Raw genomic sequence first — 24,623 nt, 5'->3', positions numbered from 1 at the left:
TTTTTGGAGATGGAGTCTCGCTCTGTCGCCCAGGCTGGAGTGCAGTGGCCGGATCTCGGCTCACTGCAAGCTCAGCCTCCCAGGTTCATGCCATTCTCCTGCCTCAGCCTCCCGAGTAGCGGGGACTACAGGCGCCCGCCACCACGCCCAGCTAATTTTTTGTATTTTTAGTAGCGACGGGGTTTCACAGTGTTAGCCAGGATGGTCTCGATCTCCTGACCTTGTGATCCGCCCGCCTCGGCCTCCCAAAGTGCTGGGATTACAGGCGTGAGCCACTGCACCCGGCCCGGCCCATTGGACATAATCTTTTAACCAAGTGGCAGGCTTCTCTGCAGCTCTGCCCAAGTTCCACCGCTGGCTCTGCCACTTTGAGTGCTGGGCACTTGACCTTGTTTCTCAGTTTCCTCATCTTTTTTTTTTTTTTGGAGATGGAGTTTCGCTCTTGTTGCCCAGGCTGGAGTACAATGGTGCAATCTCGGCTCACTGCAACCTCCGCCTCTCTGGGTTCAAGAGATTCTCTGGTCTCAGCCTCCTGAGTAGCTGGGATTACAGGTGATTGCCACCATGCCCAGCTAATTATTTTGTATTTTTAGTAGAGATGGGATTTCACCATGTTAGCGAGGCTGGTCTTGAACTCCTGACCTCAGGTGTCCCACCCGCCTCAGCCTCCCAAAGTGCTGAGATTACAGGCATGAGCCACCGTGCCTGGCCTCCTCGTCTACAGATTGGGGCCACTAACCACCTGCCTTGGCACAAGGTTTCAGTGAGGATTCAAAGGGTGCTCAGAAGGATGCCTGGTGGTAGGCGGCACCCAGTGAACGTCCACCTACAAAACTGGCCATTATTCCAATTCTCATCATTATCCAACATTTTATAAACCAGAAAGGTTTTCAAAAGCTCTCCATGTGCCAAGATCCATAATGACTCAAGCTGAGGCAGATGATGATAAAAGATCCTTTCTCAGTCATTAAAAATGTAACTGGGCCGGGTACGGTGGCTCACGCCTGTAATTGCAGCACTTCGGGAGGCCGAGGCAGGCAGATCACCTGAAGTCAGGAATTTGAGACCAGACTGGCCAAGGTGGTGAAACTCCATCTCTACTAAAAATACAAAAATTAGCCAGGCATGGTGGCGCGCACCTATAATCCCAGCTACTCAGGAGGCTGAGGTAGGAGAATCACTTGAACCCGGAAGGTGGAGGTTGCAGGGAGCCAAGATCCTGACACTGCACTCCACACTCCAGCCTGGGTGACAGAGTGAGACTCTGTCTCAAAAAAATAAAAATAAATTAAAATGTAAGTGAATAATAATGTACAGTATTATATTCCACATCTCAGAAAATCAGTCACCTGTGCACTGGACATGTGCATCATATCCATTAACCAGACTATCTGATTAGCCGTTAACACCTCAACCAGACGCTGAGTTCCTCACGGGCACAGACTGGGCCGACTCCAGGCCCCTGCATGGGCCTGCACACGGAGGAGTGCGAGCACAGCAAGCATGGTGAGCAAATAAACCCCGGGCCAGGGCCTGGCCGACACTAAGGCTGCCACGCCTCAGAGGGCTCCAGGAGCCTTTCTCAACAACCCAGGCTGCGGTGCCTGCGCGTGCTCCCCAAGACTCACGGGGCTGCTGGAAACCAAACAGGGCCAGGCCAACGATCCATCAATAAATGCTCAGTAATGTTCCCGACCCGTCCCACTAGAACTGAGGCCGGAAGGCCGCTGAGCACTCACGGAACACAACAGACCAGGAGCTGACGAGCTCTGACAGGGAAGTGGCGTGCAGTGCCCACCTTTAAGCCTTGTTTCACAGCTTGAAGAATTATCTCAACCACAGTCGTGGTTTTCCCAGTGCCAGGAGGTCCGTGGATGATGGCAAGTTCTTTCTGCGACAGCGCAAATGAAACCGCTTCTTTCTGGGAGGCGTCCAAGCAGGTGTTGAAGAATGTCAGCGGGTCTGTGGAAGGCGAGCAGTGTGAAACTCAGGAGCTCTGGGGAGCTCTGTGAGCGTTCCTCCTCACAGAGTGAGCGCCCCCGGGGATGAGTGATGCCTGTCAGGAACGTACTGGACCTCCCCAGGGGCAATCCAATCAACACCAAATTAAGTCCGCTTTATTTTCACAACGTTTCTCCTTGAACAGGGATCCGCAAACTGTGGGCCACATCCAGTCGGCTGCCTGTTTTGGTCAGTTTCACTGGAGTACAGCCACGCCCATTCATTTACATACCATCTACAGCTGGCTGCTGCTATGACATGGCCCACAAAGTCTAAACATTCACAATCCATCCCTTTATGGGAAAAGTTTGCCAACCCCTGCTCTAGAGTAACAGGAATGAAGGAAATGTTTCCTAGAGCACATTCGTTTCTAACATATTGTCCCTCTTTTAAGTGCCCATAAAATGATAAAGAGACAAATGACAAAAAAAATGATTAACAAATTCTAGGATCGTGTTTCTATTCTGAATCTTCCACAACCAAGACTAAAAACCTGCTTTTTTTTTTTTGAGACAGAGTCTCGCTCTGTCGCCCAGGCTGGAGTGCTATGGTAAGATCTCAGCTCACTGCAACCTCCGCCTGCCGGGTTCAAGCGATTCTCCTGCCTCAGCCTCCCGAGTGGCTGAGACTACAGGTGAGTGCCACCACGCCCAGCTAATTTTTTGTATTGTCAGTAATGACAGGGTTTCACTGTGTTAGCCAGGATGGTCTCGATCTCCTGACCTCATTATCCACCCACCTCAGCCTCCCAGAATGTTGGGATTACAGGCGTGAGCCACCGCGCCCGACCAAGACCTGCTTCTTATGCTGTGCTCTTGAGAGGAGGTGCTGTTGTGCTTAGCCCTGCAGCCACGGCATTTGCTACATGGTGCCCACCACACAGAGACACCTACTGGATGAGGAGCAGCTCATAAGCAGAGGGTGTTTGCTGACCCTGACTTGTGAGACTGAAGCCAACATGGAAGACGGCAGGGTGTGGAGCTAGTAACAGGCCATCGAACCCCATGTTCCCATGCTATAGCCAGGCTATTCCAGAGTCCCTAAGACACAGTACATATATTTCTAATTCAGTTTCTGATGCAAAGGAGCCCTTCAGTAAATATTTCATAGAAATAAAGTGTTATTGAAATGGGAGTGCATTTAGAATTTCCAAAGGAAAATGCAGAAAGAAAATGAGTATTTACAAAATAAGACATCTTGAGGGACTGCACACTGAAAGAGCGCTAGAAGTAGTCCTGCGTGTTTGAAGCTAACACAACACTGGCTTGCCTAGCACAGCATGATAGAAAATAGCTGTGGGGAAACCCTTGCCTGAGGCTTGGCCAAAGCCACTGCTTTACAAACGGGCCAAGTCCAATACTCCCATTAAATCTGCCAAATCATGGGCAGTAACTGGATGGGACAATAAACTCCTCTCAAAAATGACATTCTCCAAGAACAGCGAAGGACATAAAAAGTGCACAGACCGGGCACGGTGGCTCACACCTGTAATCCCAGCACTTTGGGAGGCCAAGGCGGGTAGATCACCTGAGGTCAGGAGTTCAAGACCAGCCTGACCAACATGGTGAAACCTCACCTCTACTAAAAAATACAAAAATTAGCCAGGCATGATGGTAGGCGCCTGTACTCCCAACTACTTGGGAGGCTGAGGCAGGAGAGTCACTTGAACCTGGGAGGCGGAGGTTGCAGTGAGCCAAGATCGCAACACTGTACTCCACTCTGGGTGACAGAGCAAGCCTTCATCTCTAAAAAATAAAAATAAATAAATAAAAAACCTCAATGGAATGAGCTACTTCATTAGGACTGAGTACGAGGAGGATAGCCCAGTTCATACAAGGCCTTCCGAGACATTTCTACAAAGATGTTCAGGGAGATTTCTTCTAGTCATACTTTCTCAAACTCTTATTTAAACGGGCCAAGGTTGCACTGTTCTCTATACTTTCGGTAGTGATTTCAACCAAAAAAGAAAACTCAAAAGTTCTTACGTATTTCACTGGCAGGACTGGGAGCAGATCTGCCAAAGAGCACTTCTATGAGTGAGGAGGCTGGGCCAGAATGATACTTCTTTAAAGCAATCAGGGCTCTGCCGAGGGAGAAAACGAAAATTAGAACACCAGTAATTCAGTGGCTGGGCCTCTGCCCCAAAGGTGCCGCCAACTCACAAGAGGGCCACACCCACACCAGGACCTGTCACACTCTTTTGTGCGACAGGCATGGTAGGAATGAGTTAGCTATGTTGAAGGAAGATGGTACTTAGGATTTCCAGTCACATCCACTTACTTTTTCAGTCGCCTGTAAGTGACATCATTGGCAAGTTTCAACAGTCTGTAGGAATTCTCTCGGTCCAAGCTCAACTGGAAATCGTGGGACTCATCAAAGGCCACCGTGACCGACTTCTGGGTGACCCGGGTCAGGATCCCGGTGGCCAGCTGACTGCCCTCATTAGCAGCATCGTACAGACCCACTATATCACCTGCAAAACACAAAGACTCAGTTAGGCAAGACACTGGGGAAAGGTTCAATACCATTTTATGTCATAAAATCCAGCATACTTCAAATATTTTATCTTTGTTACTTTCTCTAGTAAATGCAATCAGTAACAGTTAAAAAAAAAAAAAAGTTTAACACCGAAATCATATAAGAAACTTGACTTGAGATCAATGAACTATTCAAACCAAGCAAGACATTCAGGAAAATATTTAAAGTGCCTACTGTGTACCAAGCACTGTTTTGGCTCTGGTCAGTGCTACGAGTAAGGACAGTCCCTGCCCTCATGTCAGGGAGGAGAGAAAGAACAAACATAGCTATCTAGATCGGCGCTAAGTGCTCTAAGGAAAAATAAAGCACAGGAAGGGGATGGAGAGGGATGACGACACTATTCCAGAAAGATTGTGCAGGAAGGGCCTCTGTGGGGAGCAGGGTGGACGTGGAAAGAAGCAAGGGCCACAAGCACATCTGGAAAAGAACATTCCATGAAAAAATGGCCACGCAGCACAGCCCTTCCTGCTGTCTATGACAAGTGTCTTGTGTCTCCCATCTGTCAGGTGAGTCAGGGGGTTTCCCCTGATCTACGCTTCAGCCATTCAGTGCTTCACATGCCCCCGGCCACAGTGACTGCTTCAGGGACGGGCATGTGGCCAAGTCAGAGGCCTGACATTTCTTGAGACTTGTGCTTGGCCATCTGGATAGAGACACTCAGTCTCTCCAGCGAGACCGGAGACCTGAGAGGATTAGGGGCTAGAACTGGTACCACGAGGCACCTGAGACAAAAATCAACCCAAGCCAGCCACAGAGGCTCCCACCTGTAATCCCAGCTACTCAGGACACTGAGGCAGGAGGATCACTTGCGCCCAGGAGTTCAAGGCTGCAGTGAGTCAAGATTGCGCTACTGCACTCAGCCTGAGCAGCAGAGCAAGACTTGGAGTCTAAGAAGGAAAAAACAAAAAAAACCCAAAAACTCAGAAGACGGCAGAGTCAAGAAATGGAAAGAAACTAAGTCCTGGCACGCTCCTCTGGGTCCCGAAGTCAGCCTTCAAGTTACAACAACTGATGCATTCCCTTCTTGCTTAAGCCACCTTGACTCAGATTTTCATTACTCAGAACATAGGCAGTAAGAACTGAAACAGAATCCACTCCGAGATAAAAGCACGGGTCACCCACACCCGTTTACACCCCATGTATTCCCCATGTCTGAAATCTAGAGACTGAGTTTCATCTGTACTTCGAATCATGTTTCCTTTCCTAACTTCACAAAGAGTAGGTGGCAACAAGCTTGCGGGACAGAGGCTCTGTGCCACAGGGGCCACTACGGGCCCAGACAGAGGATCCCATCCCTACTGCAACTTTTCCACAGGCCATCTTATATAGAACCCCACATTTCTGGATGTCTATTTCTGAGCTACTGAGACTTAAGACTGCTCCTCAGAAAAGGAACAGATAACCACTCTACCTGAATCTGATCAACAGCTTTATCAACAACCAAAATTTCAGCTTGCTACTTTTCTGTATAAACGCTGCTTCTTCTGACTTACTGTTTATGAACTATTATTAACCTCTTAGGTCATGCACTCCACACTTATTGAATAAATACACATTTTTACCTTTGCATTTCAGAGTTTTCAAACCACCTGCACGCAACTTCAATCCTGATGGCAAAGCTACAAGGTACTGCTGCTCCCAGTCTTTGGAGGGTGAATAACTAACTCTAGGTCACATAACAAGTAAGCAAGCGTAAGATCTCAAACTCAGCCGGGCGCAGTGGCTCACACCTGTAATCCCAGCACTTTGGGAGGCCGAGGCGGGCAGATCACAAGGTCAGGAGTTCCAGATCAGCCTGGCCAATATGGTGAAACCCTGTCTCTACTAAAAAAATACAAAAATTAGCCGGGCGTGGTGGCAGGCGCCTGTAGTCCCAGCTACTTGGGTGGCTGATACAGGAGAATCACTTGCATCCAGGAGGTGGAGGTTGCAGTGAGCCAAGATTGCACAACTGCACTCCGGCCTGGGTGACAGAGTGAGACTCTGTCTCAAAAAAAAAAAAAAAAAAAAAAAAGCTCAAACTCTGCTCAGGTCTGACTCCAATCTGCAGGTTCCCCTCCTGGCCCTCTTCTCTCTCAATACCCTCATCTCATTTCTAAATCCAGTCGGTATTCCAGTAATTGTTGGGCAAAAGTCTATGGAATCAAAATACAAAATTTAAAACTCTGTCACCACCAAAACAAGGCAGAGACACTTTCATAGTAACAAGTACAGCCCTGGCATCGCTGCTTCCTCCAGGCTTCCAGGGTTGTGGTTGTCTAACACAAGCGTCCCAGGGGTATGGTTAAGAAGTTTCTTCTAACTGCCCCTCCTTTCCAACCAGGCTGGCACAAGTTTAGCCAAAGCATGCTTGGCACAAGAAAGGGCTGGGAATACAGAAGTACACATACTGCATGTTTACCAGCTGGATCAAGGCTACCCATTACATAGAAATATAACGAGAGTCACATGTAGTTTTTTCTTGTTTTTGTTTTTTGTTTTGTTCTGTTTTGAGACAGGGTCTCACTTTGCCTCCAAGCTAGAGTGCTGTGGCGTGATCTCAGCTCACTGCAGCCTCAACCTCCCAGGTTCAAGCGATCCTCCTGCCTCAGCCTGTCAAGTAGCAGGGACTACAGGCGCACACCACCACGTCTGCCTAATTTTTCTATTTTTTGCAGAGACGGGTTTTGTCATGTTACCCAGACTGGTCTTGAACTCCTGAGATCAAGCGATCCACCCACCTCAGCCTCCCAGAGTGCTAGGATTACAGGCACCCAGTCATGTGTAGTTTTAACTTTTCTAGTAGCCATATTAAAAAATTTTAAGGAGGCTGGGTGCAGTGGCTCACGCCTATAATCCCAGCACTTTGGGAGGCCAAGGCAGGTGGATCACCTGAGATTGGGAGTTCGAGAGTAGCCTGACCCAACATGGAGAAACCCCGTCTCTACTAAAAATACAAAATTAGCCAGGCGAGGTGGCGCGTGCCTCTAATCCCAGCTATTCGGGAGGCTGAGGCAGGAGAATCACTTGAACCTGGGAGGTGGTGGTTGCAGTGAGCTGAGATCACGCCACTGCACTCCAGACTGGGCAACAAGAGCGAAACTCTGTCTCAAAAGAAAGAAAAAAAAAAGACAGAAATGGGTAAATTATTTTAATAACAATATATTTTATTTAACCCAATATATGAAAACCATTATTTCAGCATATAATCAGTATTCAGAAAAACTACTCAAGATAATCCCAATTGTTTTTTAACATAATCTTCCAAATCTGGTGTGTATTCTGTATCTACAGCAATCACGAGCCACACTTCAAACATTTGGTGACCACGTATGGCTAATGGCTACCGTTTTGGACAATGCTGATCTAGACAACTAAAACCCACATCAATTGTTGGACTTCTGATTAAGAGCTCTTCATTGCAATGCTTTGTTCTCCAACTGGTCATTGCAATTTAGTCTTTATGAGGGTACAATTCATGGTCTGAATGCCAGTAAATTTCAATGTCTGTCTAGGTCAATACGCACACACCAGAAGTAAAGCTGTTACTGGGAAGAGCTGCCACAGACCCGCATCGCCTGGGCTCAAAGGTGACCAGCAGCCGTCCATACAGCCCAGTGCGCTGGCTGGATACCTGTAGCTTCAGCAAACACACGCCTCGGCTCTGGAGCTCTTTCAGAGAGATGTTCTCCTGCCAGGACCTGGAAGACACCCGGTATTGATGCTTCAGGATTTTTACCAATTTCTACTTCCACCCACCCGAAAAAGTGAAAGGGAAAGAAACATAGAAAAAGATCTACTCACGGGCACTAAATATGTCCCAATGAAACTCTGAATCTGCCCCACTCCCAATCCCGTTCCTCCTACATCCCCCTAGGGTAGTTAATGCCGCAACCCTTCTCCCAGTTACCTGAGACAGATCCTTCAATCAGCATTCCCCTCTCTACTCCCATCTGTCACTAAGTCCTATCAGGCCCCTCCCATTGCTACCTGGACTTCTCTGCCTCTCATCCTGGCCGCCACAGCCCTGGTTCAAATTCACATCACTGCTCACCTGGACTAAACGGAACCTCTCAACTACCTTAGGCCTCTCCAGGTCCAATCAAAAGCAGGGGACCCACGAGATCCTCCTAAAATGCAAATCTACTCGCCTCCCTCACCTGCTTGACCCCGCTGATGGCCCATTCTCCACACAGAACAGAAGGCTAGCCCCTTAGCCAGGCCCTTCCCAGGCTCGCCCTGCCAGTCTGCTCAGCATGCTCAGAAAGAGCCACTGCCGTGGGGGCTGACTCTGTCCTTAACACCGTGCTGAGCACCTGACCGGCAAGGGATCGTTTCATTCTCAGAGCAAGGCTGTGAGGTGGGAATCACCCCAGTTGCACAGGTGAAGTAAGTTAAAGGCTCAGAGAAAGAACCCGCAAAGTCACACAGCCATCAGTGAAGCGGCTGGGATTCTAACAGTCAACATAACTGCAAAAGTTCTCTATTGCCATGATCAAAAGCGTCTCAGACAAATCCTACCGACGGATGGCTGACTGCAAACTCTGGAAGCAGACTGCCTGACAGCAAATCGGGCTATAGTGTGTCACCCTGGGGCAAGTTACTTAATTAACCCCTCTCTGTCTCCATCTCCTTAGATGGAAAATGATAGTAATAGAAACCTACACTGTGGCCGGGCACGGTGGCTAGCACCCGTAATCCCAATACTTTGGGAGGCCAAGGTGGGCAGACCACGAGGTCAGGAGATCAAGACCATCCTGGCCAACATGGCGAAATCCGACTCTACTAAAAATACAAAAAAATTAGCCGGGCGTGGTGGTGCGTGCCTGTAGTCTCAGCTACTCAGGAGGCTGGGGCAGGAGAATCGCTTGAACCCGGGAGGTGGAGGCTGCAGTGAGCCGAGACTGTGCCACTGCACTCCAGCCTGGGCGACAGAGCGAGACTGTCTAAAAAATAAAAAATCTACATTGTAGGGCTGGCATGGGATGACGTGTAAAGGAATTAACGCATGGAAAGTATATAAACGTTAACTCTGATTGTTTTGGACAAATAAATAGTCCCATTCGGAAACAAGCCCGGCTCTCACCTGGCTCCCCACCCCACCCCGCATCCACCGGCTTAACTCCAATTTTCCTTCAGGCACCACCTCCTCCTGAATCCACCTTGACCCTCCCCAGGGAAGGGTGTTCCTCCTCCGGGCTCTTTCCCCGCCACACGCACGCAGCCGGCCCTGGACGCGCTGGAGGGGAAGGGACTGTGCTCCTGCCCAGCCCGCCGTTGGCCGGATTGGGGGCAGCCAGTGCACCTGACTCATGCTGCCGGGGCCTGGCCCAGAAGGGGTGCAAACCATGTTGACTGAATGAATAAGGGAAAGGGCCGCTAACCCGCTGCAGGTGGAACTGGGGTCGGGGCCAGGGCCCAGGAGTGTTAGCTTAGGGGGGTCTCGGGTCGAGAAATGAAAGTGCTTCTCCTTAGGCCCAAAACGGAACGCGCTGCCCGGGAGGTAATGAGACTGACAACTCGGGAGGTGGCCAAGCAGGGGACGGACGGTCCCTGACCCGGACTCCAGGGGTCGGAGACGAAATTCCCGCCCTAGGCTGTGAGGCCGAGCCCCTCGGAGACCCTGCCCGGGAGACGGCGGGACCAACCGCGAGGCAGCGGCGCCGGCGGCCGCCCGTACCTGCGCTCCTCCACCTCCGCGTCTCTTTCGAGCTCCAGCAGGTCCAGCTGCTTGGTCACGAAGCTCTCCACAGCCGCCGAGGCCATCGCCGCCGCCAGCCTGGGCCCCGAGCCGCCGACGTCCCCCTTACGCGCCGGGCCGGTGTTACAGCGCGGCAGGTGTTACAGCACGACCTGTGTTCCCCACCGGGCCCGTGAGTTACGCACGCGATCACGTCATTTCCGTTTCCGGCCGAGGCTGTGGGAAGATGGCGGCCGCCATGGCAGCATCCCCCTTGACGGTCACCTTAGGGCGGCTGGTGTCCGCGTGCAGCCGCAGCATCCTGAGACCTTCGGGGCCCGGAGCAGGTGAGACCCGGGATATGCGGGGAAGGGAGGACGCAGAGCGAGCGCTGCTCCCTACGGTCTCGCCACGTATGTGCCTGGGTCCGACCTGGTGCCTTGTGTGTTGATCGCATTTGTGGTGAATATAGCACGGGTTTTGGAGTCGGGGTGTAGCAGGACAAGCCGCAGACAAAACTCCTCAGACACTGAAATAAAGAAGGAAGGGGTTTATTCGGCCAGGGGCATCGGCAAGACTTCTGTCTCAAGAGCCGAGCTCTCCGAGTGAGCAATTCCTGTCCCTTTTAAGGGCTCACAACTCTAAGGGGGTGCATGTGAGGGGTCGTGATTGATTGAGCAAGCAGGGGGTACGTGACTGCGGGCTGCATGCACCGGTAATTAGATCGAAACAAAACAAGATAGGGATTTTCGCAGTACATTTCTGTACAATGTCTGTAATCTATAGATAACAGAACCAATTAGGTCAGGGGTCGATCTTTAACCACCAGGCCCAGGGTGCGGTGCTGGGCTGTCTGCCCGTGGATTTCATTTCTACCTTTTGGTTTTTACTTCTTCTTTCTTTGGAGGCCGACATTGGGCATAAGACAATATGAGGGGTGGTCTCCTCCCTTGAGGGAAACCCGGGTTCAGATTCTGACTCTTTTGGTTAGTAGCCTGAATACTGACAATAGCCCTTGAACTTTGGTATAGCTCCTATGTTATGGGGGAGCAGAGTGAGGCTCAGAGGAGCTAGGTAACGTGCCCAGGGTCACACAGCAGGAAGTGGAGGAAGAGTGCTTCAGGCGCAGTCATTTCGGCTCCAAAGCCTGTGCTTGAACCACTGCACCCAGGCTGCAAGCCGGTCTGAAAAATGATGATGGATATCCTCGCCTAATCTGAACTCATTCAGCAAAAGAAACAGCCATATTTAAGGCACTGGGCTGATACGAGGCTCCAAAAGGGTTATATTCGTTAAAAACTATAAATCTCTGCCTGAAAATGGTTGGAGTGTGTATTTGTGTGCGCGAGTGTTTACGTATGTTTTAAACCTGGGTCTCATGTCTCACCATGATCCCAAAAATGAAAAACTGAATCTAACTCTATATTGGACGATATTAAAAGAATTGTTCCATAATTCCCAAAACTTGGAAGCAACCCAGATGTCCTTCAGGAGATGAACGATTACATAAACTGTAGCACATGCATACAGTGGAATATCATTCAGCAATAAAAAGAAATGTGTCATGAGGAGAGATGGAGGAAACTCACATACATGTTACTAAGTAAAAGAAACCAACGTGAAAAGGCTACATCTTGTAGCCTTTGACATTCTGGAAAAGGCAAATCTAAGGAGACAGTAAAAAGATAGATGGAGGGTAAGGGGATTGGGGAGAAAAGGATGAATAGGTGGAGCTCAGAGGATTTTTAGGGCGGTGAAACTATTCTGTATGATATAATGGTAGATACATGCCATTATAAGTTTGTCCAAATCCATAGAATGTACACCACCAAGGGCGAACCCTAATGTAAACTATGGACTTTGGATAGCAATGATGTGTCAATGTAGGTTCATCAATTGTAAGGATTGTACCACTCTGGTGAGGGATGTCAATAGGAAGCTATGGGCACATGGACAGGGGACATATGGGAACTCTCTGTACCTTCCACTCAATTTTGGTGTGAAACTAAAACTGCACTAAAAAATAAAGTCTATTAAGAAAGTAATAATAATCAGAGTTGAGCCAGAGGCAATGTAGATGCCAAAATTGGCCGTGAGTTGGTAACTGTTGAACCTGGAAAGGGATAATTGAGAGAGAGTTCACTATTCTGTTCTCTTTATTTTTGTATGCTTGACATTTTCCATAATAAAACTTAGGTTTAAGTAGGCAGGAAAGTTTTTACAAAAGCAGTGGGGCTTACTCCATTCTACCTACCTACATGAAACCACCCCTCCAATGCTATGTTCAAGTATAGACTTACGCGTTAAGAGAGAAAGACACACAGTGAAGGGAGTAGAGACAAGATGACCAAAACAGTGAGCAGCTGAGGCCTTGAAGAGTGAGCAAAGGAGACAGGATGGAAGTACACAGTCACAGTCTCCAGGACGATCTAAAGGAAATCCTGTGGGAGAGTGTTTGTTCCCTGTGGACCCAAAAACAAAGCTAGAAGCAAATTAGGTACAGAAGCCTACTAAGTCTTTAATAGTGACATGGATTTGCTGAATGGGTTGGCTGAGTAGTGTGCGAGAGAAGGGTCAAAACTGATGGAGGTTTGGGGCCTGAACAACTGGGAGGATGAAGTTGCCCTCATGAGAGAGGGAGGAGTGTGGGAGAAGTAGGCATGGGAAGAAATGAGGAGCCTCTGGAGGTGTGAGGTGCACGTCAGACATGAGTGGCTAAGGCAGATAGAAGGTGGGCATGCAAATCCAGGAGAGAAGCCCTGGCTGGAGGTGTAAACTTGGGAGTCGCCAGCACATTTGGGGCGTTTAAATCCATCAGACTGGATGCAGTCACCAGAGGAATGGCCATGGGCAGAAAAGAAGTCAAGGCCAAGGGTTGAGCCCCAGGAGCCCAAATGGGAGAAGAGCGGAGAAAGCAGCCGAGGAAACGCAAATGGGGAGCCAGTGCTAATGGGTGAACTTTAAAAGGGTGGTTTTTATGGTGTGTAAATTATAGCTGAGTTAAAAGTGATTATTGAGAAACTGTTCTCTGCTTTTTACACCTAAGCACTTATTTTGAGCCCCTGTCTTCTCAGCAGACTGAATGTCTTTGTTCCCTGGTGTATTCCTGGTATTCGTTATCTACGGTTACATCAGAAATGACCCCACAACTTAGCAGCTTAAAACATTTATTAACTCACACCAGTTCTGAGAGTCAAGAACACAGGAGCAGCTTAGGTGGCTGGTTCTGGCTCAGGGTCTTAGCTTGCAGCAAGCGAGTCTGCAGGGGCTGTAGTGATCTCAAGACTCTGCTGCGCCAGCGGCTGGAGAATCCACCTGCAAGGTTGTTCCTGTGGGTGTTGGCGACAGGCCCAGTTCCCCGCCATGTGGACCTCTAGGTAGGGCTGCTCACAGCAGGGCAGCCCTAAGGCCAGAGATCAGAGAGGGTGAGCACGGGCATCCAAGATGGAAGTCTCAGTTGGTTATCACCTAATCCCAGAACCCATGTGCTAGCACGTCTGTCACAAGCTGTCGGACACACAGACCACTCCCAGTGGGCCGATGGGGTAAGAACAGCAGGAGGCGGGGCTTAGCAGCGCCATCTTGGAGGCTACTCCCACACTTGGACACAGAACAGGGTCTGAACCTACTGGGCAGTTAGTCAAGGCATGAGTCAGTGGGCGGGAGGTTCTGGTCTGAGGCGCTTGTAGATGGTGTGGCAAACTGATCTCAACACATATAACCAGTAGCTGGAAGTGACGTTCTTGTACGTTTGCTCACCTAGGTGTTTCTGTGGGCAGGCTGTCATGCAGTGGTTGATACCACATACCAGGAACAGCAGTCGTGCATTTAGCATCGTAAAGGGCAATTTGCATTTCTAGTATTAATAGTAATGATCTGTGTTTCTCTTCTTCCCTCAGCCTCCCTTTGGTCTGCTTCTCGAAGGTTCAATTCACAGAGCACTTCATTTCCACCAGGGTAATATCAAAATGTGGGTTTTGGTGCCGCTTTTCCTTTCATTTGTAGAACCATCTTTCTGAAGTCAAAACTTCCTACCTTTTGGTTCTCAGTAATATTTAAATTTCCTCTTTTCTTTTTAAGAGACAGAATTTCACTGTGTTTCCCAGACTGGTTTTGAACTCCTGGCCTAAAGCGATCCTCCCGCCTCAGCCTCCTGAGTAGCTGGCATTATAGGCATGCATCACCACTTTCAGCTTTAACTTTTTTGACGGTATTTTTCTCAGATCCTTAAAATAAATAAAGACGTAACTGCAAGAGACCAAAGAGAAATTCCATATGTGTTTGCTTTCTTTTATCATGGAGGAGCTTGAAGTCCTAACTCAGTGAGTTATGATGAGGAAGGTTGTATCAGAGTCTCTAAGAGAAACTCATTATTTGAAAAAGCACATTCAGTGTTAACATTTTATACTTGAGAAACATTTTTCAGGTATTATAAACTGCAGGAAACATTTGACAAAGTCCCCCTCGCTGGTGGGAGACACCGGAGCAGTGCAGGGATAGCAGTTACTGTAGGGACCCCCCGGTGTGCAGTTCCAGCTGCCCCTCACAGCCTGGGGCGCCAGCTTCTGCAAGATGGAAGTAGTGTTCGTTTCGATCTGCATGGGTGTTGGAGAGGATTAAGTAAATGTATACATTTAAAGCGCTTAGAACAGTGCCTGGCATACAGGCAGCACTCATAAAATGTTGGCTGCTGTTACTGCTGCTGGGACTCCAGGGATCCTCTGCAGTGGGGAGATGCGGGAGCCTTTTTTGCTTTTCAAAGGAAGTGAAGAAACATTTTGAGCATAGGAAGAAGTTGTAAGTGAGCATGTGGGTAGGTGGGTTGTGCTTACTCCCCTGTGTCCTGTGTGAGAGGTTAGCACCTTCCTGCCAGCATATTCTTCTCACACTGGGCACTGCTGGACCCATGTGGGGAGACCAGACATCAAACAGGTCAAAGACATTTTGTAGAGAGCAGCACCTTCCATGTCCTCCTTGTCTCTCAAGGTCATTGACCAACCACAGACCACAGAGTTCACGTTTCTAGGAGCTCCGAGCCCTACCCCACTGGGAAAATATTCATTCCTCTCCCAGATTCGTGTGGAGCCCGTCCTGTGCACCAGCCAACAGGACGGGTGGACCTGGTCCTTAATGTGGAGGCCAGTGCGTTTTGCGTATGGAGCAAGTCGTTTTCTTCCTCCTGATGCAACCCTGGAGTAGAAAGACTGAACTTTTACTTTGCAATGGCAGCAGCAATAAAAGCTTAAAAACAGTTCTGAATAATTCGGCTTGGGATCTACCCACCCTCCCTCTTCGTAGACTGCAGAAAGAAAGGCCCACACCTCCGTTTGAATCTAGGTCCCCCCTTTCTTTCCTCCCTTCTTCTCCCCTTCACCTGCCTGAGGCTGAGCAGGCAGGGGAGAGTTAGGAAATAAGATGTTGGGCTGGGCACGGTGACTCATGCCTGTAATCCCAGAACTTTGGGAGGCCGAGGTGGGCAGATCACTTGAGGCCAGGAGTTCGAGACCAGTCTGGCCAATGTGGCGAAACCCCATCTCTACTAAAAATACAAAAATTAGCCAGGCGTGGTGGCATGTGCCTGTAATCCCAGCTACTCAGGAGACTGAGGCAGGAGAATCGCTGGAACCCTGGAGGCGGAGGTTGCAGTGAGCTGAGATCACGCCACTGCATTCTAGCCTGGGTGACAGAGTGAGACTACATCTCAAAAAAAAAAAAAAAAAAAGGCATTGCCTGCAGCAAGCTTGGCATCCTGAGGGTTGGGAGGGGAGGTGGTTGGGGACCGCAGTGCTATAGCTGCTGGGACTGAGCACTCCTGACACCCAACCCTCACTGGCCGTGCTGGGGCCGGCTGTGAACCGTAGCTCTCTGATCCTAACAGCCTTTCAGGCGGGTGATTGTTTTCCCGTTTGCTCAGTTGCAGACAGCAGGACACAGAATTGTCTGGGGTTCCGAGCCAGTGCTGCCTGGCACTCACCTGGGCGTGAAGGAAGAGCAGGCACCTACCTGGGAGGAGGAGGAGGTAGAGGTGGAGCAGGGAATGTTGTGGTCCTGTTTGAGCAGGATGTGGTGACGGGTCATTGGAGCTGCCATTCCAGGACCACTAGATGCCAAGGGAGGCGGGAGAGCTGCTGGCGCTATGTCCCGGGTTGTGGGGAAAGTGGAGGGCTGGGCATTTCAGCCTGTGCCTCCAAGATCAATGTGCCCCGAGACACCACAAGCCCAGCCTTCTTGGATGGGCACCCTTCCAGCATTGAGAAGTACCCAAGCAGGGGCTCTTTTGCAGAACGCTGAGAGTTCCTGCTTTGATTATTGAATGATGAGCCATTGTTCCCTGTGGCTCTAAGGATACAGGGAGCCTGTCCTCGGGGTTACCCCAGAGGGGCGAGGCCTGTCCTAAAGAGGGAGCCTTTTTGTTGCCCGGGTCCCTTCCTAACATTTGTGCCTGGCCATTTCTTAGAGGAGTTGAGCTGCCTTTTCAAGTGTGTGTGACATTTGTCTGTGAAATGTGTTTTACAGATATGTTCCTAGAACATCCCTGAGTTCACCACCGTGGCCAGAAGTTGTTCTGCCAGACCCAGTTGAGGAGACCAGACACCATGCAGGTAAGACTTCCCTAGGAGACAGAGCTAGAGGGCACCACCCAGACCCTACTGCAGTCACCCACAGAGGTGGCCACCGGGCCGCAGAGCGAGTGAGACCTTCATATTTCCAGGTGCTCCCAGACACAGCACAGTGCCCGCGCTTATGTCCATTTTCACTAGTTAACACCCGAATTTCAGATGTTTTTCATTAACTGCTCCCTGAACACCTGCCACACTGCAGGCAGGTGGCATAAGTGAGGGCAGAGCCCCTGCTGCATCTCGTCTCCCGCTGTTGGTGGGCGCAGAGACAGCGCTCCCCAGTTAGCACGGTTAAGCACCATTACTGGAAGCCGGTGCCACCCAGGCTGTTGGAGAAACATGCAGGGGTGTCAGGACTCGTGTCAACCTGGATCCTGTGTCAGAAGGGACGGGATCATTAGCCACTATTGCCATGATCTTCACTCACCAAAATGCTGGAAATCAAGATCCTCGAGTGGAATCTTCTTGTATGTTAAGTACTGTTTCAGATACCGTGCAAGTGAAACAAGTCCGCCGAGAGTTTCGCCCTCGGTGCTGGTGCTTCTGGTGTTGACAGTGTTTCCGGGGCAGGCACTCTGTCATCCCTTCTGTGTGTCTCGCCCTCACTCAGGCCGGGGGGTCGGTGCCCATTAAATGCTTGTTCAGAGTAAACAGTGCAGGAGAGAGGGGACTGTGACCTGAGTCCGAGCAGCAGTAACAGGAACTGAGTACAGAGCGCCCGTGGGCGCAGGCAGGCAGAGGGAACACGTCCTGCCCTGGGGGTGGGATATGGGGATGGGATGCGCGGGGGGTTCCTCATTGCAAAGGCCTCTCCTTTGGCTTCTCAGGGTTTGCACACTCCTGGTCTGCTGGCTCCTCATTCTCATGAGAATGAACCAAGTGGAGGGTTTCGCCCACCCTAGAGTTGTAGAAACCTAGCCACGCATGCCGAGTGCTTAGGCGAGGAAGTCACAGGAGGCGGTCTGGGTGTTCTCCGCAGTCTTGGGGAGCTTCCATCTGTGCAAGCCCCCATATGCCACGGTGCCCGTGCTCCTGAAGCAGCAGATTGGCCCTGTGCCTGCACTTGTGCCTGCAGGGGGTGGGGCAGGGGCTGGGCCACCAGCAGTGAGGTGCTCATGAGGGGTGCTGGCTGTCACATCCACCCTAGGGCCCTGCCGCCAGGAGCTGCACATCACACTGCAGTGCGTGGGGGAGCAGGTGAGGGTGACTGGCCGCCCCCGCCTTCCCCTGCAGAGGTCGTGAGGAGGGTGAATGAGCTGATTGCCACGGGGCAGTATGGCCGGCTCTTCGCCGTGGTGCACTTTGCCAGCCGCCAATGGAAGGTGACCTCTGAGGACCTGATCTTAATTGGAAATGAACTAGACCTTGCGTGTGGAGAGAGAATTCGACTGGAGAAGGTGAGGCCGCCGAGCTTCTCTGGATATTCAGGAGCTCAGCCACCAAGCGTGCAATCCCCACGCCCCAGCTCACACTGAGGAGGGACCCCCCACCCTGACCCCGTCTCAGGTAGAGGACAACAAAGCTGAGGCCCAGAAGGGACTGTGGGGGCCGCCCACGGCGGGGCTGGGGTCCAAGGGCAGGGCAGGCCTCTGCTGCTCTGAGGGCGGCACCTGGCCCGGCAGGTCTGCTTCCTGGAGGAAGGGAGACGGCACATTAAACAGTGCTGAGGACAGATACATGTCTTTATTGTGTTCCAGTCTTCTTAATGTATTCCCAGGGAAAAATGCTTGATTGCAGAGATAATACAAATGCCGGCTAAGGATGTAGTGCACTTTCTAGCCCCTGTCAATGAGGAAAAACTTAAGTTTCCGCTAAGACACTACTCTGCCATTAGCTTTGACAGCTGCTGCTGTTTTTAAATAGTAAAGACTGGTTGACAGGCATTTCCCTGGGTACTAATTTACCTCACTGACCATTCAAAAGTACATGGTCTAGGCCAGGCATGGTGGCTCACACTGGTGACCCACCACATTGGGAGGCCAAGGTGGAGGATTGCTTGAACTCAGGAGTTCAAGACCAGCCTGGGCAACATAGCGACACCTCAGAGACCTCGTCTCTACTAAAATTCCAAACAATTAGCTGGGCATGGTGGCACACACATGTAGTCCCACCTATTTGTGGGGCTGAAGTAGGAGGATCACTTGAGCCTGGGAAGTTGAGGCTGCAGTGAACCGTGATTGGCCACTGCACTCCAGCCGGGGCAACACAGTGAGACCCTTTTTAAAAAAAAACTGCATGGTCTATTTATTATTATTTTTCAGACTGAATCTCACTCTGTCACCCAGGCTGGAGTGCTGTGGCATGATCTTGGCTCAATGCAACCTCCGCCTTCTGGGTTCAAGCAATTCTCCTGCCTTGGCCTCCCGAATACCCAGTATTACAGGCGGGCACCACCACACCTTGCTAATTTTTATATTTTTAGTAGAGATGGGGTTTCACCATATTGGTCAGGCTGGTCTCGAACTCCTGAACTCAGGTGATCCACCCGCCTCAGCCTCCCAAAGTGCTGGGATTATAGGCATGAGCCATCACGCCTGGCTGTTCTGTTTATTTAGCTAGACATTTCTAGCCTTCAGCTATAATTCTGTTTGCTGGGAGCGTCTGTTTGGTTTTTGCCTTCTCTTCTCTTTTTCTTTTTTTTTTTTTCTTTTCTTTATTTTGAGAAAGAGTTTCTTTCTTACTGTCCAGGCTGGAGTGCAATGGCGTGGTCTCAGCTCACCGCAACCTCTGCCTCCCGAGTTCAAGCAATTCTCCTGCCTCAGCCTCCCTAGTAGCTGGGATTACAGGTGTGTGACACCACGCCCGGCTAATTTTGTATTTTTAGTAGAGATGGGGTTTTTCCATGTTGGTCAGGCTGGTCTTGAACTCCCTCCCTACCTCAGGTGATCCACCCGCCTCAACCTCCCAAAATGCTGAGATTACAGGCATGAGCCACCATGCCCAGCCTGCCCACTCTTTTTATAAAATTATAATTACCTCTGCAACAGGTAATTTTTCTGGGATGCTTAATTATTAATATAAGATACATGGTTTTCTTTATGAATTTAAACTCCTCTGGAGGCAGACCTTTGGTTTTTATTTATTTATTTATTTATTTGAGACAGAGTCTCGCTCCGTCTCCCAGGCTGGAGTGCAGTGATGCAATCTCGGCTCACTGCAAGCTCTGCCTCCCGGGTTCACACCATTCTCCTGCCTCAGCCTCCCGAGTAGCTGGGACTACAGGCGCCCGCCACCGCGCCCGGCTAATTTTTTTTGTATTTTTTTTAGTAGAGACGGGTTTCACCATGTTAGCCAGGATGGTCTCGATCTCCTGACCTCGTGATCCACCTGCCTCGGCCTCCCAAAGTGCTGGGATTACAGGTGATGAGCTACCACCCCCGGCCTGACCTTTGCATATTTGAAACATTTCACATTAACAGAAAATTCTAGAAAGCCCCTCCTAAGCAGATTGCTTTTTGTAACAGGAAACCCAGTGGGAGTGAGCATGTCATGCTGAAACAAACTCTAAAAATACTTGTTATATTATTTGTCTCTTATCTAATACGCATGTCCGCTGAGTTTGTTATATGATATACTTAGTCTCCAGACATTTAAGTTTAGTATGATTGGATTTTTTCTTATCAGTAAAGTTTAAGATGATCTCCAACATCTAATGAGAACACTGTAGGCCGGGCACGGTGGCTCACGCCTGTAAATCCAGCACTTTGGGAAGCCGAGGCGGGTGGATCACCTGAGGTCAGTTTGAGACCAGCCTGGCCAACATGGTGAAACCCCGTCCCTAATAAAAATACCAAAAAAATTAGCCAGGCTTGGTGGTGGGCACCTGTAGTCCCAGCTACTTAGTGGGCTGAGGCAGGAGAATCGCTTGAACCTGGGAGGCGGAGGTTGCAGTGAGCCAAGATCACGCCAGTGCACTCCAGCCTGGGCAGCAGAGCGAGACTGTCTCGAAATAAAAAACAAAGCTGACTATTGCATTTGGAAGGCAAAGATGTCTTCATCTGCAGCCACACTTGGCATCATGATTTCCCTGCATTGAGAGTGGCTGCCTGGCTCTTGAGAATTTTGCAGTCGTTGGAAGAATACAGTTGAGCCTAAATCATTGCGAGATTAGCAGAACTGTGAACTGTGCCAAGAGACACGATGGTATGATGTGTGCTTTTTCTCTCTGTGTTATGCTTCGATAGAAAGGGTTTTTGAAGTCACCGTTAATGTGAGGGTTACAGCAGCTATCTGGATGCATATCCATGGTATGTAATCATCAAATGGTGCGTCTCCTGCCTCTGAGGGTTGGAGCGTGTTCCTCAGGCAGCCCTATGGCTGTGCAGTGCTGCCACTTGTCGGCTCACAACCCGGTTGTGGAATATGAAAGAGATCATCAGACAGCAGATGAAATTCATATCACAGTGTTCTCAGTCTTTCTCATTTTGTGTGGCGTTCACGTCACTACCTGTTATTAGCGACTGTTCTCTTACTCATTGTAATGAGCCACTGATTAAACACAGCTGTTGAACTTTTTCAGGTCCTGCTGGTTGGGGCAGACAACTTCACGCTGCTTGGCAAGCCACTCCTCGGGTAATGGCTGTGAGGTGCTGGGCTTTGTCTGGGGCTGCAGGGCTGGACGTGCAGACAGTGCTCACAGTGCAATTAGGCCACGTGGGGGGTTGCGTTCATCTTCTCTGTTGACACCAAACACAGCATTTATACTTAATAATAGTGGACATTTAAGGCCTATGAGAACATCCAGGCCAAATGACGGGTCTTTCGCTATTTCATGGTAGTGTGGTCCTCTTAAGATTTGTTCAGACTCCCCGGAACTGTTCTTTGTGGTTCTTTTTCATGGTTTTCGAAATGTTTCCATTGAGGGCGTGTTACTTTTATAATCAACAAAAGAGAAAGTGTAACTTCATTTTAGAAATTCTCACCTAAGGCATTTGAAAAATAATCCAAAAGGTGCATTATTATCAATTTTTCTTCCTTCTAGAAAGGATCTTGTTCGAGTAGAAGCCACAGTCATTGAAAAGACAGAATCATGGCCAAGAATCATTATGAGATTTAGGAAAAGGAAAAACTTCAAGAAGAAAAGAAGTAAGAGAAAGTATCGCTGGGCCCTGCTGCACGGTGCTGGTTGCCCAGGCTCATGCAGACGGAGGGTGTGGGGCACGTGGGTCTCAGGAGAGGAAGCCCAGGCAGGTCTCTATCCAGCTGCCACTGCCCACTTGCCACCCTCATCCTAGAGGGAGCACCCAAAGGACCCAGAGGACCCAGCCTCACTTCCCTGCTCCTCCACCCTCCACGCGTGAACCCATGACGCCTAGCCCTGCCCCCGACGCAGCAGTGAATCTGCCAGCAGGCCTAGGGCTGTCCCAGCAGCCTGCACTGAGGACAGCCCCACAGTGGGCATCCTGAGGGATGGCACCCACAGGGCATGGGCCACACAGATGAGCGGCTGCAGAAGTCTGTCCCTCACAGCTCTTGTTACAACTGCAGTTGCCGGCCTAAACCACCAACAGTGGGCATAGTTAAATATACCCAGAATACTGGTATTGGCTGTCACCTTAGAGTCAGCTGGGTGGGGGAGCCTCTCGTGTACCTTCTGACACTTCCAGGTAGCCTCAGGGTCACTCAGGTGGGGCCATCCTTCCACGCACTCCACAGGTCACAGGATGGACAGTGTGGGAGGAGAGGTGAGGTGTCCAGCCTCTGCACCTGCCGACAGAGTGAACGAACAAGCTAGCGAGGCAGTCAGTGCACACCTGGCGATAAACATGGCCGTGTGCAGCAGGGGACGTTGCCAGGGCCGCGCTGGCTGGGGAGGGCTGGGTGCAGGGCCCCTGCAGTGACTGATGACAACAGAGTCTGTGGTCAAGCCTGTGACATCTTTCCTTTCAGTCGTCGTGACCCCACAGACTGTCCTCCGGATCAACAGCATTGAGATCGCTCCGTGTTTGTCGTGATTACCCAGTTAATACTTACAAAAGGGTAAAAATAAACTCCTGCTTTCCAGGGAGACCAAGTTTCTGTGTTCTGGTTTGGAGCCATGTATGCCTGCTGTAGACAGTTTAACTGGAGCAGTGTGTCTGTAAGCAGCAGCCCCCCGAGCCAGAGAAAACAGGAACTCGGGGAGAACAACAAGCATGGCCCTCCCAGGCCTGGACAAATAGTGTTCTTGGCAGCCCTCCACCCCAGGGCCCAAGGGAGCAGGGCGGGGACGCAGCTGGGACTTGGAGCTGACTTCAAGAGAGGCGCAACCTAGATTCCACGAGATGGACGAGAACAGCAAATTCCATCTGAGTAATCGAAATGGACCTGTCTCCAGCAGGGCTTTTGTAAGCCTGGGGTTCAGAGCAGGTGGCCTCGGGTCCCTGATCCTGGTCCTTCCGCCTCATACAGTCGAGCACGGGCAGGGATCACAGTGCAGGGGGGCGGGGCGGGGCACAGTGCAGCAGGGACCCAGGAGGGCTGGGCAGGACAGGAGGAGGGACAGCTGGGGAGTGGGCACAGCACGTTCTGGGAACTGACAACAGCAGGAATGGAGCAGAGGCCGAGGCTCTGCTGAACTCAGTCTTGGAAGGAGTGGGCAGTCCCAGAGGGCTTGGGCTGCCGGGATCTATAGGGATGGCTGAGGCGGGCAGCAGGGCCTGCTGGGAGCTACCCAGGTGAGAAGGGACAGGGTCCTGGGGCCAGAGTGGCGAAGGAACCAGCGAAGGGAAGGACCTGGGCGTGGGGATGAGGGGCTCTCAGATGACGCCAGGCCCATGGTTTGGTTCATTCACAGAGACGGGGCCATCCTCCAAAAGAAGAGTTAGGGCTTCAAGTGACAAATATAAACCTGTCATCCAAACGTGCTAAGTATTTTCCCCAGGAGTCCCACGGGGAGTCACTGAGATCTGGAGATAAGAACCCTCAGGTGCCCAGCGCCCTGGTGGGTGCCGGCCCAGCGCCCCCATCGTGTCCTCCACGTGCAGCAGGGGGCGCTGAGAGCTCCCGGCCCCGCCCATCCCTGGCAGCCTGAATTTGGAGGCGTGAGAACCCAGAGAGTCAGGCCTCCAGGCCTCTACATTGGTTGCAGCAAAGCTGGGGGTGGTGGGAGGGACCTGGGGCTGTGGTGTGCTTGTAGCTGTAATGCAGCCACATCTGGAAGTAATAAATTTCTAAATGCAGTAGCTCGTGCTAGCTCCATCTGAAAGCTCTGGAATCATGCGGCCTCGCATCCTTTCCCCGTACCCACCCCCTCTCTGGGTTCACTCCCCGCCAGTCCAGCAGCGTCTCCTGTGGTCGCTGTTCTATGTGCAGGATATAGGATGTTTAAGACAGGAATCACTGGCCTATTCCATGTTATTTGACATAAACACATCTCCGTTTCTTACTATGCTTGAAATAAAGAACAGGTTCTGGAGACACCTGCTGCGGTCAGGCAGTTCAGCTTGGTGGTGGGGAGGGGCTTATGTATGGGTTCTGCAGCTAGAGAGCTGAGTGTGAATCCCAGACCCACCCCAGTGAGCTGGGTGTGATCTTGAGCAAATTACCCAGCCCCTGTCTCATCTGTCAAATGGAGGTCATACTAGCACCAGCCCTGCTGCATTGCTGTGAGGAAGCCAGCAGTTAGCAAGCCACCCACAGCAAGGGCTCAGTCAGTGTTCACTATTTGTATTACCTACAGCCACTGACGTCTGGGGAACTGTTTGGTGACATGCCTATAAAATATTACCAATATTGACCGTGCGTGTTGGCCCACGTCTGTAATCCCAGCAATTTGGAAGGCTGAGGCGGGCAGATCACTTGAAGTCAGGAGTTCGAGACCAGCC

The 24,623-nt window shown here is 50.6% G+C and overlaps 2 protein-coding genes across 2 annotated transcripts in view; one reads left to right on the top strand and one right to left on the bottom strand.

The window, feature by feature from the left end:
• Positions 1-10,402, bottom strand: part of IGHMBP2 (immunoglobulin mu DNA binding protein 2) — a 39,807-nt gene extending 29,405 nt beyond the window's left edge. The window contains exons 1-5 of the mRNA XM_017886813.1: positions 10,199-10,402; positions 8,050-8,219; positions 4,282-4,474; positions 3,987-4,084; positions 1,799-1,962 (exon numbers count right to left, since the gene is read on the bottom strand). Of these exons, the coding sequence (XP_017742302.1) occupies positions 1,799-1,962; positions 3,987-4,084; positions 4,282-4,474; positions 8,050-8,219; positions 10,199-10,284 (711 nt within the window). The 5' untranslated portion in view covers positions 10,285-10,402. The remainder of the gene's footprint in view (positions 1-1,798; positions 1,963-3,986; positions 4,085-4,281; positions 4,475-8,049; positions 8,220-10,198) is intronic.
• Positions 10,403-10,424: 22 nt separating this feature from the next.
• On the top strand, positions 10,425-22,827 carry MRPL21 (mitochondrial ribosomal protein L21). The gene is made up of 7 exons (XM_017886807.1): positions 10,425-10,545; positions 14,098-14,155; positions 16,715-16,800; positions 18,052-18,215; positions 21,338-21,390; positions 21,800-21,903; positions 22,708-22,827. The coding sequence occupies exons 1-7, from the start codon at positions 10,446-10,448 to the stop codon at positions 22,770-22,772; spliced, it is 630 nt and encodes a 209-aa protein (XP_017742296.1). The 5' UTR covers positions 10,425-10,445; the 3' UTR covers positions 22,773-22,827.
• Positions 22,828-24,623: the final 1,796 nt, after the last annotated feature.

This window comes from Rhinopithecus bieti, unplaced genomic scaffold (assembly GCF_001698545.2).
Source record: "Rhinopithecus bieti isolate Rb0 unplaced genomic scaffold, ASM169854v2 scaffold_1014, whole genome shotgun sequence".
Lineage (NCBI taxonomy): Eukaryota > Metazoa > Chordata > Mammalia > Primates > Cercopithecidae > Rhinopithecus > Rhinopithecus bieti.
The sequence above is the reverse complement of the archived record's forward strand: the minus strand, read 5'-3'. Positions and strand labels throughout refer to the sequence as shown.